The sequence below is a fragment of the Vidua macroura genome, chromosome 4 (assembly GCF_024509145.1).
Source record: "Vidua macroura isolate BioBank_ID:100142 chromosome 4, ASM2450914v1, whole genome shotgun sequence".
NCBI lineage: Eukaryota > Metazoa > Chordata > Aves > Passeriformes > Viduidae > Vidua > Vidua macroura.
The window spans coordinates 50287203-50309148 of NC_071574.1; the positions used below are offsets into that span (position 1 = coordinate 50287203).

Genomic DNA, 21946 nt, shown 5'->3' on the forward strand with positions numbered 1-21946 from the left:
AATAAATAGAAAGCTTTCATATTTAGGTGTCTAGAATTACTTTGGTGAGGAAAAGGGAAGAAAATGCATAATTTTCAATTTTTTGCAAGTGAATTTTACAGACAATCAAAATATCTGTGCAAAAAATATGCTCAGTAGATCAGTGTCCATTTGTGATTTTGACCATATACAGTATAACAGCTTGAATTACTGAGTACTCCAAAATTATATCTATGTATCTGTTGTTTCTTTCCCAGATATGAAAACATACATTTGGTGTCTAGATGGCATGGCCATAATTACCAGTGAATAGCTCCAGCTTTGGTGGGTTTTTTAGGGTAAATATTCATGGCAAGATGAGCTACCCAATAGTCTGGCAGTGATTTCTTTTCCACTCCTTTTCAACCATCAGTAAGCAGTCTCTAGATTCAAGAAATAGCATGACTATTCCTAAAGCTATTGTAACTGCAAACCTAGATTAACTACACAGAATAGCCTACTTAAATTACTTAAATTGCTGCTGTTCACTAAGTCTATAGTGGTTGTGCAAGCATGCCTTTGAAGAGGCATGTGGAAATAGGGATTCATGGATTACATCTGGAGGCCAGTGTGATTTGCAGTTGTGAAGAATAAGCTTTCAGGATGAATAAAATGTAGTACAATAATATAATGTATTTAAGCAGCAGAATTTCCTTAAATTAATGGAATAAAAGCAATAATTAAAGCAAGAGAGAATGAACAGAAATCTTCTTTAATATGGTGCATTCCTATTGCAAAGCATTTTCCCAGCTCTTTCACAATGTCTTTGTTTTGGTTCCTCTGGACATCAGAACAGAGGATGGGAAAGGATGTGTCCTCTTACAGGACTGATATCCCCGCTGTTCAGTTTTCTTCAACACATTAGAGGTGTACTACTGCAACACTCTCCTCAGAATACACAAAGCAACAAGGGTAGGAAGATGTGTTCATGGATCACACCATGATCCATGTGTTCATGGATCACACCAGGTCTTTAGAAACAGGATCTAAGCAGTGAAGATGGCAGAAATAGCTTGTATTGTTTGTTGGTGAAGAGAAACAAATCATTTGTTTAAATCATGATAATTTATTCTAAAAACTTCAGTTAATACCCTATCCTCTGTCATTGCCAGACCTGAGATAAACTTTTCTTAGAAGAAAAGAGCCAATCATGCTTACAATTCAGCTTACCTGGGTATAACCAGTGGCTCCTGCTCACAACAGTCACAAATAAGGCCAGCAGAGATGTTCAGGTACCATCAAATAACAAGATTCCAACTCCTCACCTGCTACTTTTGAAAACTGTTTCAATTTAAAGCCACATAAAAAATGTAATAAAACTTAGCTGATGAGACTATATCAATGAAAATGGTAAATTTAACATAAATATGATTTTTTTCCTTTCCCCAACAAAGGTCCAGGACTCAGAGTTGATTAGAGAGAGGTATATCTAGACGGCAGATCCAGTAGAGTCTAGCAAGATTATTAGGCCAGGCATCAAAGACCATGAAAGCAGCTGTACTAGCTCCAGCACCAATAAGAAGCTGCCAGCAAATTAGCTGATTTAAAGCACTGCAGAATCCCAGTCCCCAGCCAGCTCATGTCTTCAAACCACTCCCATAGGTGCAGATTTCTGGAAATGCAAATGTTACACATGGCTACCCAAAATGCTCAAAACCAGCAGGACTTATTTGCTTTGGCAAGCACTTTTACACTGCCCTTCCTAGTGACTGGGGAATACATTCATCAGACACAGGACTGCCTTGCTTCAATGCACTGACCCAGCTGATGCTCAGCACTGTGCTGAAGCCAATCAATCCTTAAATCTGGGGACCCTACAAGGACCTACCTTGGGTTTACAAGGTCAACAGGTGTAGCCCCATCCAATACAGGGACCACAGAGCTATGCAATCACCTTAGGTGATGCAGGAACACTGCCCAAACTGCAGCACAGGAGCCCACCCCCCCAGGAGGCACCAGACCCTGGCCACACATGTTCTGCACACTCCTGTGTACATGCCAGCCAGCCCAGAGCTGCACAGAGGCTTCAGCATGCCTGTGAATGCAGAGACTGTGGAGTCAGGTAGCACCTGAGCAGCACCCACTTTCTGGGGCTTTTTGGCTACCTGGAAATCCCTAAATGTGCTGTGCTGCACTGCTAAGGCCATTTGGGCCATTTGCCCTCAAATGGGAAAGGCACTGGCATTAAGCTGCTCTCCTGCAAGAGCTGATGTGGCTGTCCTGAGCAAGGGTGAGAGCTGCCAAACCCAAGTAGACTGTTCAGTGAGTTGCCCACAGCCACACCTCAGAGGTTATCCAGGGTTCTGCATTCTCTGGCATATCCTAAACTCCACCTTCCATTATCCTGAATAAAGTAGTTGACTGTTTTTCCTCTTACTTACTTCCCATCCTCAGTCTGGCATTTTTATTTCTCCAACTTGCAAAGTTATATGCAAGAATATTTCTATGCTGCTTTAAAAAGAGAATAAATTATGTTGGAAGTTGTGATGGAGAACACTGACCACAATATTTTAAGTTGTTGGTGTGTAATTTACTTATCTAGTAATTCATATTAAGGTTTAAGTGCTGGATTTCTAGTGTTGCTCATCAAATTTCAGCCAAATGAAAAAGAATAAGCAAGGTGAACTACTCTTGGGAATATAAACTATCTGCAAGAATTTTTGATGCAAGTGTGAGAACACTAAGAATTCTCAGTTCTTCAAAAATATGTAAAGGTCTGGAATTCAAGGAGTTTCAGTTCTCTAGGATCATAATTTAGAAAGTAAATTTTAATCAGGATTGGGTGGCTCAAGAGATTGGGTAATAGTATTTAAAAAAGCAAGTGATTAATCTCTGATCAACCAGAGGGTAAGGACTAAAGACCATTTAAGGTCTCAAACACCCCTGGGAACTAGCCAACTTATTCTAATACTATGCGTGCTGACTCTAGGCAGATTTTGGTTTTTCTCACATACAGTCCTCATGCTTGTGAGTGGGCTTCTCTAAATTTCATTAGAACTATTCCATCATTCTCCCCAAAATTCTGCAGTAGTTATGCCTTGCAGATAGATACTGAGTTTACTGATACCACTGTGCTGACAAGTACCTTTTTCCTCTGTCTCTTTTTACTGCATCTAAGTGTTTTTTCTTAATTACAAACTCTTGAATCAACTTGAGGTGTCATATAACATAACAGGGAAGAGAAGATTCATATCAGCAAGGTGATGCTTTGCAGGAAAATGGATTCTGGTCAGTGCTGACTGTGTCATTCAAAGACCTGAGATGCACAAAAATGGAGGCCAGGCAGGTCTGAAGATGCAGCTCCTAAAATCCCTTCAAGCTAATCATAATATTGGATTGAATTTTGCTCTTTGGATTGTTTCAGATAGAATGAAAGAACAAAGAAAAACGGTTGCATTTTTGCTGAAGATGTATCATCACCAATTCTAAAATAATTCTGCTAATACCTTGCTTACTCAATTTTTTGTTGGACTGCACCAGTTGTCCAAAAGGATGCAATTATCTTGCTTCTTCCTTGTCTAGACTACTGACATATCAGATTCCACCCAGTCACTATCCAGCACTGTAAAAATAAAATACAGGCATGTGCACTAAGGGAGAAGACCAATCTAGCCTGACTTCTCAAAACATACAGAGCAAAACAAAACAGCCTCCTGTGACAAACTTTATGTCATGTTACTTTTTTACATTAGTCTGTCACTAAACACTGAATTTAGTTACAAACTTTATGTGTTCTTTTGGCCCACAACATTTACTGATTTACTTATTTCTCTTTATCTCTTTAGAGGCTTTTGTAAGAGTTCTGACAGCACTCCCTGGGAACCATCCTGTTTTATTTACCAGTGTGCAACTAGTTTTGCCAATGATTGATGCAATTCCTGGATTTGTTCATAATTTGTTTTCTGAAATATCAGAAAATACATTGTTTCCAATATACAGTATCAAGCCTGTAATAGTAGTTACTCATTTTTTAATTGGCTTGTATTTCCTTTGAAAAGAAACAAACAGTACAGCAGAAAAGTGTCTGTGTCTGTGTCTGGTGCATGTGGCATTCTCGGAACACTTCAAGTTTTCCTTTTCGTGCAGTTGCTGTAGTTTAAGAAGCAACTACAATCTGACCCCCTCAGGGGTAACGGGAGAAACTTAATGAAAGAAAACATCCAGGAATTGTAAAAAAATAAGGGGTTTTTTTTCTGCTTCTGTCAAGGGAAAGTTGCATGAAATATTTTTCTAGATCAAAAGTTGAGATATTTTATTAGCTGGTGCTGCTGACCTGTGCAGACAGTCTGCTGGCACAATTTTCACAACTTATTTACAATATCACCTCAGTTATCTGGAACTTTGTGTTATCCCCACAAGGGTCAAATTCCTGACATGTATTAATTACACTGAAAATTGCCCTGGATTACTTGAAACCTCAAATAACTGAACCTATCCACTATCCTCCCTTTTAAATAACAGAGGACACTGTATAGTGGTGCTAATACTTTGTGGCTGATCCCTGTAACTCCAGAAATTAATACATAAACGTCACACTTCTTATCTAGCAGGTCTGCCAGCTTTGGTCTGAAAACCAGGCTTGAGAGGCAGAGAGCATTTATAGCATGGTCCTATTCACTGCTGTGGGCTGCAGAACAGGAGCAGATAGGAAGGACAGGAAGGTTAAAACGAAAAAACCACTGACCAGCATTCCTGATCTATGCACTGCTGGCCAAGGAAACAGACCTGCTTCACAGTTCAGCTCTCTTTAGTTGCCAAAATGACCTTGGAACCCTCCTGCAGTCAGCCAAAAACGGGGTGCTGCCTGCACAGTAAGCCTGTGTCTCACTGACACTTGAGCTTTTTATTGTGCTGCATCTTCTTGTGCCCATTACCCACAAGTCAAGCCTGCAGCTTCCCCTTGAAGGCACATACCAAGCAGCTTCACAGGAACCTCTATAACTTCATTATATCAGGGCTTGAATGGGAAGATAACAATTCAATGACCTACTGACAATTTAGGTAATTTAGCCAACAGCAGGCATTAGCTCTAAGATCCCTAATGCCGTTGCTAGGCAGGAGTGGTAAAGTTAGGATTGGTTTTGGAAAAACCAGCAAGCCTCTTTCCAACCAAACTAGAAATGGTATTCAAAGGACAACAGCAGCAAGGCAGCTTTCATTAAGAAAAGATATGAGAAATATTCAGGAACTTTTGGTAACGCCCATAGGATTTGTTGGCTGTGCAGCCAAGCTACACAGCACCCATCCAACCCAACAGTTATAAATGGCAAGCAACAAGAACATCAGCAGCCTGGGCTATCAGTTTAAGGCCTGAAATTTGTTGCCCTACAACAGGTGCAAGGGTAAGTGTCACAATCTAGCATTCAGTCCAACATGCCTCCCAACACACCAATGCCACGTTGCAACATATGAAGTCAAGTAACATCTCTTTAGCAGTAAAAGGAGACCAAATAATACCAACATTATGACTACAAAAAAAGAGAAAGGGGAAGGGGGAAAAGTATCATGTTTACCATTGGCCTTATGGGGTAACACAAGCTTGGTCCTAAATTCTGCATGAGCACTACTATAGTTCAAAGAAGAAAAGCTGAGGTAATGAAAAAGCATAACAGAATGAACTGAAAAAAGCTGAGCTGAACTCAGTACACACTTGGATGCATGCACACATTTACAAGTTCAATACTCTCTCCTTATTGAAAAGCCTGAAAACTCCCTTTCACACATAATGCAGTAATAAATCAGTGTGCACTATTGCTCCAAAGAAAAACAGACATTCACCATTTAAGTAATAGTGCTTCCAACATGAAGATGAGGAGGAAGAAACAAACAAATACCTGGCAGTAATGAGGACATTAACAGAAGGACACCACTCCAAAGAGCGGAGGATTGCTTTTGCATTGCAATATTAATTTTCTAGACCATTAGTTATAAATGAATGTGTAATTCTCCTACTAAGCTGTGGGACAGATTTGCATGTGATATCACAACGTTTTTCAGCTTTCAGAAGATTAATAGTTAATGGTTTTGATGTCCCTCAGTCAGATAGTTCAGCCTATCTCTGTATTTTCCATAAGCAATTAACTAAGCTGTTTCCTCTGCAGCATTAATTTTAACAGGTTTACAATAGTATCATTAGACCTCTGGACATTTAAGAGGAAATGGTTTACAATTGGAAAGTACCATGCCAAGCAGGAAGCAAGTGGCTTTAATCCAGGAGCAGGGAGGAATGCAGAGACAAGGAGAATTCAGTGTCAGGTATTTCAGGCCTCTATTAATTCTTGACCACAGCACCAGACTACAGAATTTTACTGGGCTCTTAAACTAAAGAAATCACTTTGCACAGATCCTTAAGGCACCAGTTTTCCATTAGTTTCCCTTTTTGCTTGTTTGCTTTAAGTCAGGGAAACAACTGCAATGTGATCTTTGGAGCAAGACACGTTCCATCATCTGCATTCAGCACGTAGGCTCCTGCTAGCAACATGCACATCATCTAAAATAAATCCACTTAAGAGTCCCCAGAAAGGTTTTCAGCATAGAAACAGTACAAACAGTTGCTAGCAGACATTAACGGCAATAGACTTCACCAAGTTGATCTGCAGCCAGGGAGGGGATTAGAGACAGCATTCTTCTGCCACCATCTTCAGCCCAAGGGCCAGGGTTACAGCAGACTGTTGCTTGCTCTCTTTTCACAAAAGAAGGTCAAGGAAGCTTGAGCTTCCCTGGACCATTTTGAGGTGGCCAACCTGTTGGTCTGACTATACTGGGAAAATTCTTTCTGCTTGCCGTCCCAGGACTTCTCAGGTTAAGAGCTTTTGGGAAGGTACCCTCCCTTTTCACACTTCCAGTGCTGCTGTTATCTGGTTGTCAACATTGATCTAGCTGCTCCCTGCAGCAGAGGCTACATGTCACTGAAAAAGACAGTTGGGGATCAGAGATGGTATTTATAGCGCAGACCTACAGACTCCAACCTGTGAGAGGCTTTCCAGAATTAGGGAGTGAGAATACTACTAGGTATAATTTTAAACACAGACAACCTTTAAACGAAGGATTTAAGGCTGAGACTTTCCCGGATTCCTGTGTCCTTTGCTTTTGGCCAATACCTTAAGGAGTGCATCTGAGTTTAAACTCTGTAGCTGCAGTTTCAAAACTATTTTAAACTGATGGAATGACACCTCTTTTCCCTCCTTGGTGAGCCTCTTCCTTCCCTCCTGCCTGCATTTCTTTTCATGCTGTAAGATGAAGGGTAATTTTTAGCCAGGTCAGTTGCCCACTCCAGCTAATATGAAAGCCAGTGCTGTCATTTGTAGGAATGCCAAATTCAGAGTAGCTGAAAGCAACCATAACCTCAGGTCTAGTTTTCCTTGCTAAGGACAAAAGCTGATACTTATTTAGCTTCAAGACATGGACAGTTGTAGATCTGCATATCTTATGTGTGTTGGCCTAAACACTTGCAGTACATCGGCTCACTGCTTCTTTCTATATCCTCATTGCAAACTAATCAATTTTGCAACAGAAGACACACAAAAATTGCAGGTGCCTGGATAAAACTGCAACAGTGCCACATTCCCCACAGGACACAGGTGACATATTCACAGACTCAGGGCATCCAACTCCTTCACTGAAAACTCCTGAAGATGGTACATGTCTCCAGAGCACGTGGTATTTGCCCAGCTACAAAGAGAAGTCATAAGCTTCAACAGTGGGATTTGTTTTGAAGAGCTCAGGAGGCTCTTTGTTTCCAAGATAGCAGCTCAAGGAAGGCACTGATCCTTCACTTCATTAAGTGGAAATTTAAGCATGGCAAATGGCAATGGTTTGTTAAACTACTGTATTTTCTGATATTTACAGATACCTACTCAAAAGCTTGCCTTTTCTGAAATACATACCTCAGTGTCATTAAACCAATGTAATGCAAGCCATGGCTGAACTTAAAGAAGGACATCTAAAAGCAAATCAGTTATTCAAGTGGGCAACCTATGTTTTTCATGGGTACAAAATGAGCTCTTCCTGGAAGCCAGCTGCCCTCCCCAAACCAAGGAAAGACCCCGTCATTTATAGTAAAGGTTAATGCAATGATAAGGTCAAGTTTACATTTCATCAGTAGCATGGAATCCTTCAGTTTACTACTTCCTATGCAAAAAAAAAAAAAAAAAAAAAAAAAAAAAAAAAAGTCATTATAATATTTTATAAATAACAACTTTGAGAAGTCACTTGATAGCCCTGAACAGGTAGACTCTTTGCTTCTATTCAAAAACTTTTTTTAAAGCATGCTAAGGGGTTGGGCAAGCAAAGGGTGTCTTCATACAGCAAAAAAAAACCACATTCAAAAAAGGACATCCTCTGCAGTGACCATCCTCTCTTGGTTTTATCATAGAAAAGGTTCCCCTTGCCTCCCAATTTGCATATTAACGTTCTATATTATTCAGTGTGAATAAAGCTAATTATAAACCGACAGATTAAACTCACAGGTGTTGGGAGACCAGTCTAAAATGAGACTGTGAATGACATAGGAATGCTTGTGATATTTTTGTAGCTGTTATTTATTATTTGTATTAACATACTGTCTAGGAGTCCTGGCCATGGAGCAGGACTCATGGGGTGAGGTGTTAGACAAAAACAGACTAACAGATGATCCTTGCCACAAAGAGCTTACAAGTATTAGCATTTGGCCAAACCAAGTCCTGACATTCTCAGCAGCAGAGCTCAGCAGGCTGAGAGCATGGCTTAAGCTGACTGTGAAAATGCTGCACCTTTGAATCCTAACCTGTCCAGTTTCAGAAGGGGTCTCAACAATATGACGGAGTTTGCATACGTCCACAGCAGCTATGGACCACAGCCATCCTGCACATGTCCTGCAAACATTTACCCATCTTGGCTCTTGCTGTCCTGACCCAACAAGGAAACTGTTCAGAGCACCCTGGGTACTGAGAGACTTCATATTCTAAGGAGGGATAAACTCCTGGACACTGGCAGAAAGCACTGGTATCCTTAGCATGACAAGGAGCGGTCCCAGCCAGCAAACAGCTTAGCTTATTGAGTGCACTGTAAGCACTCCAGCCAAGGGAGCATCCAGAAGATGGGACTTTAGGCCAGCAGTGAGGTTGGTCTGCCAAAATCCTGGCTGGGTTCTGGCTGGGGCCAATGGTGCAGGAAGCACACAAAACACCCTGAGGGATCAATAATGGATAATTTGGAAACAAGCATGGTTCTTCATTTCAAGTTTCACCTCCAGCTATCATAAACACAACACTGCAGCTGGTAGCTGAGGAAAGAAGTGATCACCCATGGATGTTAGGGACAACTCATGAGCCATACAGAGGGGGTGAACATGAAGACTACTAGGAGTTGGTTGAACTCACTTCTCTGAGGGTGTGTGTTACAGCTAAATGCAGCTCAGACCATCACAAACAAATAAATAAGGTGGGGTCATTTACCTCCCTTTGTTTTGTTTGTTTGTTTTTCTATAGTACATGCCTTTTATTAATTTCCTTTTATTTCAGCCTTTCTTGCATGCATACATCAGATTATAGTACAACTTGGAAGCCAGGCAACACAGGCTGAACCCAAGTGCAGCAGTGGAATATGGCTCCAGTATGTTTGCTGTCAGATCAATTACTAGTTTTCAGCATCAAATGTTTGAGAGTTTTGGAACCAAACCAAACACACCAGAGTAAGCACAACCATTTTAATCAATAAAATACTAAATGAGATGCCAGCATTGTATTTTCCATTTGTATTACTAGTTTAAATGGCAGGAGAGCAATGCTTCCTGGACAGCATTTGTATGGTTAATTGGAAGCAATAAAAACCGTCAATCCAATCTAAAAAAAGAAAAATAGCTGAATTTCTGTATTAACTTTTAGGTTTTATTTGTTTGCATCTCATTTCCCCCCCAATAATGTGCTTCCTGCCAAATTTGAACTGATAGCTGTTTTCCTCTTCTGTGATGAATTAGCCACAGTGTCACTGCAGATTGTTCCACACAGACTCTGTTTACAAACAATGTGGTTAAGAAATACCTATTAGTTTGCTTTTATATTCTTTGTGTAACTTAGAAATGTTTATGAATACAACATAGAGCTAAATTCATTAAACAGGAATTTCATAAGGTACTTCTGTCCAGCTCAGATGACACCCAAGGCAAGAAAGTCTAAATGAAAAATCAATTTGAAGGCAGTCTAAAAAGCTAAGGGAGTAAAAAACCCAAATAACATAAAGAATACAAGGACATGATACTAATCATTAATTTTTTTTCAGAACACTCTTGCTTTAGTAAAGAGATTCATTATATATTACACTATGTGATGAGCCAAAGCACACAGTGCTGCTCTCAGCTACTGGCTAGACCCTAAATATTGCATTAGTAAAACATTCAGTTTTCAGAACTGAAAGCAGGCGCAAGAGGTGTAGATAAATCAATTACTATTTATCAAGGAAGATCCACAGAAAACATGGCAGAATGGTTTGCACAGCATTTTGCTATGCTGTTGACACTTTGTTTTACTCAACGATCACAAAAATGCTTTTGGAATGTGACTGCCAAGAACTTATTGTTTTTAGATAGACAGGAAATTTTGCCTCTGTTTACTTCACATGTACCACAACTTACACAGCAAGACTTTATTATGAATACAATTGTGCTGGGAAATGAATATGTTCAGCAGAGAATAGTAGTACAAAACAAGGAAACAGAAACTATCATATATTATGAATTTATATATTACAATAGGAGCAGGCTTTTTCCAGAAAGTACTAGAATTAAAGAGAGAATGATAAATTTAAAAGGAAAAAAAAAAACCAAGAAGATAATTATTCAAGAAAAAATTAGTAACAAGGAGGTATGAATGAAGAGAGTGATAAAAATAATGCACATCTGTTCAAGTTTTGTGTATTTATCTCTGCTAATTATTTTTAACTATGTGAAACACACTATACTTTATTTGGATCTTGTGATTTTATTTTGAGGTTCATACCTGCATGAAGAAACAAGATCTCACTTGCTGAATTTAATTAGTAGCTCAAACTCCTGAAAGCTAACATAAGGACTACATTTCTTTGAAATAACATATAAGATAGAAAAACCCCAAACTTACAATTTGTGCAATATTACAGCACAACAACAAACTACCAGCACCAGCAGACAGATAGCTGGTCTTATTAAGGGTAATAGCAAGCTCTCAGAGAACACTTTGCCAAAATAAACATCCTGGGAAAATAATGAGGGAAAAAAATCCAACCTGGCTTTCAAAGGAGCAAGCTTTCTTAAGCAGCACATTATGCCTCTGTTCATCTTGGTGCAATAACCATGCAACCAGGTGACTTCTGCAGGTCTATTTTTTCCAGTGCTATATCATACATATGTCACAAAGTTAAGGACCATAAACAAACTGGAAACTGGGTGCCACAGTAAATAGACTTTTTATTCAGGAGTGCTGAAACATGAGCCAAGATCCAAGCTAAAGTTCATCTCTCCATCTTTGTCTTCACTACTTCCTCCTATTATATGTGAGAATCATTCACACAGCCTCTGAAGTAAGTGTCTGAGCTCCTGTGGGGATTGTTCAAGGAACTGAAGTAATGCTATAAACTCCCCTAAATCCTGTCAAACAAAAGATAAGGCAGAAACCTTTTCTTTTCTCACAGTGACATTATTCAGGGACAGGAAGCAAAAGCTGGAATCTTTTTAAGGGAAAAAGAAAGTCAACATACAGTAGTTAGTATTATAGAGCAAACCTTATCTGTGGTGATGCTGGTAATTTTTCATAGACTAGAAAATAAGGTATCGAGGTACAAAATTATAATTAGTAGAAACCTTAAAAAATGCTGGTTTTGTAAAAGTCACTTAATTATATTCATTATACTCTAATACATCTTTGTAAGTCTTCTGCAGCTCCCAATTTTTTTTCAATTAATAACTCAGCCAAAACACTTCTCCAGCCTTCTACAATTAAATATATTAAATGATGGTTCTAGAAACCTGACAGTCATAGAACAAAGATGCTAAGAATCAATTTCTTGCATGAGAAAATTTCTTCTGTTACTCCTACCTAGGCCTAATATGTTCTTTGAATGCTTTGTGAATTTGCTTTTTGGTGGGAGCATAAGCTTTCAGGATTAATGATTACTGAACAAGAATGAGAAAACTCTTTATCAGATTTAATACTGTAAATCTGAATACCAAAGCAGTGGTCCTGCATTTTCTTTCATTAAAGCAATGTATCATTTCTGCTGTGATAACAGAAGCAGTCGGCACTTCTGGAGATCAAAGCAAGTTACAAACAAGCCTGCCAAGCTGAACATATGTAATTCTATATGTAATGCTGCATACAATCCACATCCTGACTTAGACTTGCAACTAGACAAAGATCATCTTTGTGTATTTATACGGTGTTCAGATCCTTGAGTTCTTACTTTAACACCACAGCACTATAAACAATAAATTTTAGTTAAATGATTGGTGTTCTGGTATGCAAGATCTGCAAATAAATTATTCCCTCTTGAAATACATGAGCAAGTCACTGGTGAGAATTTCAGAGTAAGTGCAGATTCATCTAGTTTTAAATGCCAGGAAAGATTAGAAGAATTCAGTCTGTCAACACTGAACCAGTTATACATAACACTTATAGAAGTGTTGTTAGAAGTAACTCAAACATGAAATATAGGCAAAATTTTTACACTTGATAATATTCCAAAGTGAAGAGCTCAGCATGTGTCTGTTATGGGCTTCAAGTTCATTCTTATTTTCCTTCTATAAAGGACACTTCCTAATTTTTCCTTACCATAATAAAGGAGAAAAATAAACTATCATCTGGAGAATTAGACTCAAGTAGACATTTTGTAGAGCTACATAATATATAACTCTTTGTGTCTCTGGAAGTTAAGGATGAAACAAAAGGCACTTTGAATACTCCATGATTACTCATAAGTTTCAGCTCCTACTGTGTATAAAAGAAAACGTACTTATTGTCTCTCCTAGTGAAATAAAAACTTATTCTATCATATACAGGAAAGAAATTCATTCTGTTACAGTAATTCAGTTACACATTTTAGGCAGAAGCAGCATCTAGGATTTAAAAGCACATATCTCATGCAAGGAAGAAAAGGTACTGAAGCTTTCACAGCATTTCTACTTGTAACTGAGGAAATCACACTCACTGGGGTGAAATAACTGGAAAGAAGCAACTATTTAGTATGTCAAGCCAAGCAAAACTAAGATAATAAAGAAAAATTGGCAACTAATAAGGGAATGTCTCACATGTAGGGTCAGCTGCCTAGGAGGTATAACTGCTTCTGGACCACAGCGTCAATATTTTAGGGTTTTTTTTCAGACACATATGCATGGTACAGGTTAGTGAAAAGAAAAGGATACACCCTGTGCTCAAACACACCCCTGATGGCTGTACTTTTAAATAATACACCATAAATAAGCATAACAGACCAGATAGAACACTTGATCATTTAAATTCACATGCAATCCTTAAAGCAGCCACTTACTCCCCGCTGTAACTACAAATAGTAACAAAAATCAGCAGGTATGGAATCAGATGTCTTGGAAAGCAAGGGGAAATTTTGATAGTTTGTTTTGTTGGGAGAAATTTATTCACAGAACATTATATTAAAACATTCATTGGTAATGTTCAAGAACTCAGAAATAGTGAACTTTTTAATTAGCCTAATTATTTATTAGGAAAAAATATTTAGAAAAGTAGTTACTAAAGGAAATCAGAAGACACAGATACAGAGGTAATAAAGTCACTTTACAACACAAAAAAAAAATCTACTGTATCATTAGTAGCCTGAAAACTTCTTTTTTCATAATGCTTTGAAGATACACATCTTGCAAGAGAGGTTTATCTCAAGGAATGAGAAAAATACACACACATAATAACTTTTTTCTGTCCTTCCTACTGTAACCACCTTACCATTGGGATTTTACATATGAATAAGGAAAAAACCCAATGTAATTCAATATCATCTTCTTAAAACAGTCATAACAAAAATTGAGTCTTTCCTGAAAGCGAGCCAAGGAAAAGAAAGCTGCACTACTGGTACTTTTTTCAGCTGTTTATATCAAATATTCCTCTCAAATAGGACAGCAAAGGAATAAAACTAGGTGGGTTTTAGAGGCAAAAGAAAGGCATTCAAGGAAACTTTAGAGAAAGGGTGGTGGGGATCAAAAATGAGATTCTAAAACCAGGCAGTATTCATACAGAAATTTCCTTGTCAACCTGCATGTTGAAAGACCTAGCTCAAAGGCTATGCAACAGCATTGTAGAACTAATTTAACAGCAAATGTAATACGGTTTCTGATACACTGAAACTTTTTAATGCTCTTTATACAAAGGAACATTAACTTCAGCTATCAACAAGTAATATATTCTGAATCTTGTATACATCACAATGTGAACAGTGCCAGAACACAAAGGAACCATGATGAGTTGAAATAGAGGATGACCACCTTCCACATGCTCAAGGACCCTGTATTCCCCATTACAGCTGAAGGTAAAATCAATACAGCCATATTTCTATGTGGCTAATCCTGTTAGACCCAACAAGCACCCACTCCCCCACCTTCTGCCCTAACAGCAAGCACAGGACTGTGCCACACTTGAGGTGACCCCCTGAGCACCCAGCGCTCCTGACAGCCCATGAGCTGTCAGCACATCCTCTGTGGTCTTCCTTGCTTACAACAGAGTATGGCTAAATTTTGCTCTGCCCTTAAAGTCAACATGAAGCAGTTCCCCAGATAGTCCCAGAATGAATGTTATCTGCAGACTGTGGTATTCTGGGGAAAGGGTAAATGAGACAAAATATACAAGTACAGTTTTCTTCCTTTCCAAAAACTATCTTTTTGTGGTGATGGCTTCTAATGCATGCATTCCAGTTTTTCTAAAGCTATGCCACAACTGAGAGGTGATATAGAACCAAGAAGATCATCTTCCTCTAAAAATATACCCTGACACTTGAATACTGCCTACTTCTGGAAAAAAAAAAAAAAGACTGAAAGGTCTTAAGGTGACTACACAGAGCATTCCTACAGAGGGACTGTCTGAGTTTACTAGGCTAGAAGAGTTCAAATTACAAAAATAACTGCTATCTGAATCACATAGTCAATGTCAAGGTGCAAAAAGCAGCACTGAAATATTTTCCTTCATTTGATATACTCACCAAACCTGCAATGGGGGTCGGTAGTCTGTTGATCTTTTTTACCAATCCTGGCTTTATTGCATTCAGCAACCTGTTATGAGAAAGGAGTATTTTATGAGTGGTAAGTCTCAAAATCCAAATTATCAAACATTTTTGCCCAGCACATAAGGATTTCAGTGTGACTGGAAAAAAAGATTCTCCCCTTTCTCCCTTCTGAAAACATACATGGACATCCAAATTTGATCACTGAAATGAAGAAAGACTAGGATGAATATCCAGCACAATAATTCAGTAGTATTTATTTTGAATTCTAAATTGATCTAGACCACATCAGTGACCCAGACAGATTCTGGGTGAATTTTGACACATCAGCCTACCTTACCTGTGTACAGGCAGATCATGCCTGGAAGAGTCTGAGAGCAGAAACCTAGAAGGCATCCAGGTCTGGCAGCTGCTGCACTGCAGGAAAGTGAGAAAGGATGACCACTTTATGGGTGGCCTGTCTATTTTTTTTTCATCTTAACTTGAAATTAAATGCCATCCTTCCATATATTGTGTTGAATGGAGGGGCCCATAAATCATAAATGAGAGAAGGCAAATAGAAAGGGAATTCATAAACCCCCCCATCTCATCATGAAAACAACATTAGGCCAGTGATACCACAGCTGAACACTGTTCAGTGTCCAAAGATTAGCAACCCCCCAAATCCAAGTTCCTCACCACCCATGAGCATGCTATGAGATGTGCAGACATGGCTCATTGTTACAATACTCAAAAAAATGACCAAGCCTCTCAGACTGGGGAATTTTAATTGCAAAATCCTGTTGCAACAAACACTGTGTCTTCACCACCCTTTCCCCAAGAGAAAACCATAATGCCTTTTATCCAAAGAAAAATTCAACCAGTTCCATCCACTGGGAAGAAAATCATCAATTCAAGACATGGACTTAAAATTCAAGATCTTAGAAGAGAAAAAATTATGTCTGCTTAAATTTAAAACTTTCTGAAAATTAGAACAGCTCTATGGAAGAGAGGAATCTCATTTTGGGCTGACATGCCTCCATTCAAGAGCAGACTCCTCCGGCAGCTTACTGTGGTAGTAAAATTATTCATATTTAATATTTGAGAGATCTGGCTGAGAAGTTTATCCAAATGAAAAGAATATTCCTTTCAACTAATGCTAACAGTCTGTGATGGTTTCCAGCTCCCTCTTCTGAGTTAGGATAACGGGCAGAGTGCCACGGCTCAAAGCTCCACCAAGAGCCATCGCTCCACAGTGGTGCATCATTTGTTGCTTGATTCCTTAGGACTGTGGCAGTTTGCAAGCTCATGAAGGTGTTCATCCCTCCTGGAGTGAACATCTGGCTTTATGAACATTGAAATGATCACTTTTCCTCGCCTCTTTCCCTTTGTGCAACAGTATATAGGTTGGGTTTCTGCAATCACTTGGACAGAACAGGGGAGCAGAGTGGGAGATGCTATTCTCTGTTTTCTATGACCATAATTAGTAAAGCTTTTGTTCCACTTGTCCAAAATTTTATGCACATTATCACATTCTTGAAGTTCCCACATCTCCAACAACATCATGTATTGGGAGTAGCATCAAAACAAATATGAATGATACTTTTGGGAGTTGGGGACATTTAAAAAATATTCTTGAAGTTAAAAACTCTGTAACCCAAGCTCATAGAGATGGCTGTACTATTCCTCTTCTCCTTAAGGTAGAATCTAACAGTAATGTCCTAAAAACAAATTAATTAATGTACTTTTATTTACAAAAAATCACTTTTCCCCATTAGATGAAGAGAATGCCAATAAAAGAACTGCCTATCTTCTAGAACCATTATTTTATTTCACAGATGGAAAAAAAATTACTTCCCCCCCCCTCCCAGAAGATATAGTACTTTTTAACCCCACAGAGCAGCAACTCTATAAAACTACTATTTTCCATTTAATTGCTACACCAGGCAATTCAAGATATCTTTTTTTTTTTTTTTTTTTTTTTTTTTTTTTTTTTGCCAGAGGACTTCTTTCCAAATACTGTAGCTCTCTTGTGATTTCAATCCTCAGTCTGCCTATTCTACTTCAGGAAAAAAAGAATATATTAGGTAAAGCATCCCATTTTCTTTATTACTCAAACATGAATGCATCAGCACCATAACCAGTATTGCAGGTGCAGATTAAAAGTCATAGGCAATAATAGAAGGCAAAATAAAGAGTTCTTACTGGAAACCTCAAATGCCAAAACCCATTCTAAATAAATCTTCAAAATGGCTTGTACAGATTTCCCTGTGAAATACAGGAGAAGGATAAATTCAGAGGAAGGAAAGGAGTAGAGAACAAACAACATTTTAGGTCACCATTTGGAGGCTGAAGAGAGAGGAAATAGGACGGGGCAAGATGGAAAACCCTGAGGAAGAAATTAAAATTATTATTAAAAAGTTTGTCTGCTATTGGAAACATTTCTAATGTCTGGCACCAAACCCCCCAGGACTTGCTTGCTGCAGAATATGTCAAAGGGAGGTTTCTTCCAGAGCAGACTGACTGCTTCTGAATTACTACCTCATCTAGAGCAACAATCCAGATGCCAAAACACCGAGTGGTTTAAGCTTGCTCTGCTACCAAGCCAGCTGAAAGGTTGTGCTGTTTGTGCAGGGTCTCAATGGTCCCCTTCACCCTCACAGTTACTGTCCATTCCTGCTTCTCAAAAATCCACTAACTACACCTCTTCTGACATAGGCCTGTACATACAAACTAAATTTTCTGTGCCAATTTAGACTTTCATAGAGCACGTGTATGTGTATGTAAAGTTTTATCAGCTCTGGTGGGTTTCTGTTGAAATACTGGGCAAACAAGACAGATCACCATTTTGCATTGGGCACCCAGGACAAGATCCTCGGCCATGGCCCAAGGGACAGACTCTGCAGGGGAGAAGAAACACTAACCCATACCTTCTCCTAGAAGCCCCTGACAACTGCAGTCCCACACTTTCTTGCTCCACCAATCCTAACCAAAGGACTTGTCTGCCCTGGGCCTCCTGTCCCCAGCCAGGTCCTAGTCTAAAGAGTTTCCAGGAGAGAAAACCTGCATCGCATATCTTCCTCTGGCAGGCCCAACTGCATCTGCAGCTCCAGCCTATGCCCTCTTCCCCAGCCCTAATCCTAATCCTAATCCTTGGCTCATTTTGAGTGATCCCAACAATCCCACCAAATGCCCAAAAGACAATAGCCCAAACCAGGATACAACTAAGAATTTTCAGGCTCCATCCACAAAACCCGAGTCTCTACATACACACATGACCTATTCTCAGCCCCTTCAAGCTTTCTGTGGGGATTTCTGCTCACCACCTCTAGCATTTATGCACCTGTCCTAAATCAGAAAAATCCTTTGTTCTTCCCAAAGTTCTCTTGTAATTTTCAGTCCAACATAGAGTAATCAAGGTTGGAAAAGACCTCAAAGATCACCAAGTCCAACTGTTAATGCAGCACTGCTGGGGATGGTAACTCAATCACTTTCCTGGGCAGCCTGTTCCAACACCTTACAACCTTTTTGGTGAGAAATTTTTTTCTAATATCCGATCTAAATCTCCCCTGGAATAACCAGACACTCATCCTCCCTTTCCCCTGTTACAGGTGCTGGCTTGGACTCTCCAGTAGCTACCTGTTAAATGAAGATACTGCATAGAAGCTAAAACCTTGGACCTGTCTTACCTTATGGAAACAACAGGGCATGATGGAAGTGGAAAGCTGCCCTAGTCCCACGCACAGGGAGAAGCTAGGTCACTTCCTTCCCCTGATAAAAACCAGCTCCCATAGGTACAGGAAGAATCAATTGCTCTACTCATGCTGTCCCCAAGGTTTGGCATTCCAGGAGATAAGGTATCTCCACAGCTGGACAGACAAGCTGAAATCAGTGCTAGCCACTGTGTGACTAATTTATTAGACCTTCCTGGGTTTTTTTATCATGAGTTAAGAATGTGAAAGACTTCTGCCAGGAAGAGAAGGCGTTTCAGGCAACAGTTGATAAAAGATCTAATGAAAAGCACCAATAAACTGCCCACAAAATTCTTGCAAGAAAGCGTCAGTTAAGAAAATATTCGGAGGATGGCTGCCAAAACCCAGCCTCCAAAAAGACCTCAATTCCAGGAGGAAATGGAAGAGAAGCATTTTCAGAGAATAAACTCCAGAAATGGAGAAAAGAAAGGTTGAAGTGATGTGTGTTCACAGATCAATCCAGGCTGGAGGGAGAGGTATCCAACAGAGCTCTTTGCTCAAGTAACAGATCATACTCCTAGAAAGAAAAGCTGACTAATGATCTGATCTAAAAGTCAACGGGCATTTCATATTTGAGAATTCAGGAAATTCTACCCACAGTAAACCTTTACAGAGACATTTCTATCTTCAAATTAAGTTTTACAGACTTAAATTCAAACAAGCAGTCTTTCAGCACTTGATAATTATTAGCCTAGACAGCTTCAGTATCCACATATTTTTAACTCATGCTCTAGTGGCAGCTCCAAAATGCCCCCAAATATTTTGAAAAGACAGAAAAATCCACTACTAGTCTTAAAGATTAACAAATCACCTTGAAACAGTGAACAATGGAAAATCAAAATATTTTGTTGCAAAAGACATGGCTAAGAAGTTTCAAAATATAAACATGTTCCTGAGGTCACAAAAATATTTTTGGGAAAACATTCTTGAGTGATTGCTAATGATGCCCCTGACATCATTTATTTAGAATCAGATGAACAAGGTGTTTTTTTAACAAGCAGGACAGAAGTGACTTTGTCCTATAAAGGGCTCACAGTCCATATGCAAATATGTAGTATTGAGAAAACAATATTCCAAACATAGGACTGCATTAGTCTCACTCTGCCAAAAACTAAAAATATGAACAAAGCCTTGCAAACAGCTCAAGAAAGGCAACAGGGAAGACTGTAACTTCACAAGCTAGTTATACAGAACCTACAATCACAAGGACATGATGTGAAGAGCATTTCATGCACCTATTTACAATTTTACAATTTATTTCATGCATAGTTTATACGCTGAGTAGCAATGGCCATGGATGTTCTTTCTAAAACTGCTAAATATGCTTTCTTCAACATACACTCTTGAAAAGCTGAAACTTCTCACAAGATTACCTTGCCTTGCATTTGAGCAACACTCCTTTTGAGTGAATCAGTGTTCCACAGTCTCCTGCCCTGTCAATAACCAAGCATCAGTGAAAAAGCTCTACTACTCAGTCTGCTGAAAAGCATTTTTTTAAAAACATAAATATAAAGACAGGTCATTCTGTCTGCTCAAGCATGCCCCTCACTGTCTATTCCCCTCTTCTCATCATGAGCTTAGCATTAGGGTTTATGTTACCTTTGGCCCCTCATCTAAACTGTATTAATAAATAGCTCTTCATTATGAAACAGCAATAAAACTTACAGATTAAGGACTCTGTATTCATATAAAACTGTTTCAAATGTCCTCACATGAACCTAAATCTTAATGCTTAATGAGCCTTGGGGCCCATCTCTCAAACCTGGACACATGCCAAATTCATGATGCTGATAATGTTTTGGCTTTAAAGCATAGAGTCTGAAAACCACAGGAAAATACAAATTCCTTCTCACCTCAAAGCATGGGTCACATTCAAAACCTCAAATATGCCTATGAAACTCAAATACCTTCTTAGTTTCCAAGAATAGGAAAGTCAAGCAAAATACTAATTAAGCATAAGGGCTGGGCATCCACTGATTTCTCCACTGTTCACTACACAGCCAAGTGCTGAACTGATGCCAGGCCCATAACACCAACAGACAATTAGAATGATATGTTTGAAAAATCCTATAAGCTGCAAAGACTATTGGTTTTCCCCTACTAGATGACGTGACATTAACTTGCAAGAAGAACAACTGAAACACCATATATACAGCAAAGGCTGTTCTTCATACCTCATGGTATCACTGACTCAGAGCACAAAAGTTTTATTATTCCACAGCATTACACTTGTACTGATCTGGCACATAGCCAGCCCTTTGGTCAGATGCACCAGAACCAGGATGCACATCCAAAAAAACTGCTCTTTGAGAAAATGCAGCTCATTCATCACCATCAACATGAAGAACACAAGCTAAGGGGATTTCTTACTTGTGGAAGAAAATAATTCTCACGACAGAATAAATTATAAATTCCACTAGGTAATTCTTGGTCATAATCACTTTCAGTTTGCTCAGATTTATAGCCACTCTTCATATTTGCTTTAAATACTATTAAAATAATCTATGTGCGTGGCTAATTTCTCATCTTTTTTTATTTAAAAGTAAAATCTAAAAACGTTCTTGTACTTTTTAAGAGCATACACTCCAAGTATGCACAGCAGAAGAAAACTGCCTTTCCTATATATTATCCTGCAGGAGAAAAAGTTTACAACTTTTTTTTTAGTTCACTGTACATATGCAATTTTACCAAGATTACTTAAAAACAGTAGAACATCTTTGTATCTCCTCTTTCAAAAAACAACATAAAAGTTACAGAGCCAAGAATAAGCATGGTTTTTGCACACAGTCCTCTTTCATTTTTATATGTGTATGATATGCAGTGAAATACTTGTTAGAACTTTCATGCTTGAGAAAAATCAGATTTATTTTGCCTGCATGTACTACTATAAATTGATTTTAATACATACATAAACCAGACACACAGCTAAACTGTTCTACATACAGAACTCAAGGTATTACACACAATCATGATGTTGTTAGACTCAACTGCAAAGCCAAATAATTTCT

The 21946-nt window shown here is 38.8% G+C and overlaps 1 protein-coding gene across 1 annotated transcript in view; it reads right to left on the reverse strand.

The window, feature by feature from the left end:
• LIMCH1 (LIM and calponin homology domains 1) overlaps positions 1 to 21946 on the reverse strand; it is a 172900-nt gene that overhangs the window by 81763 nt on the left and 69191 nt on the right. The window contains 1 exon segment of the mRNA XM_053976123.1: positions 15187 to 15256. Coding sequence (XP_053832098.1) covers positions 15187 to 15256 — 70 coding nt within the window.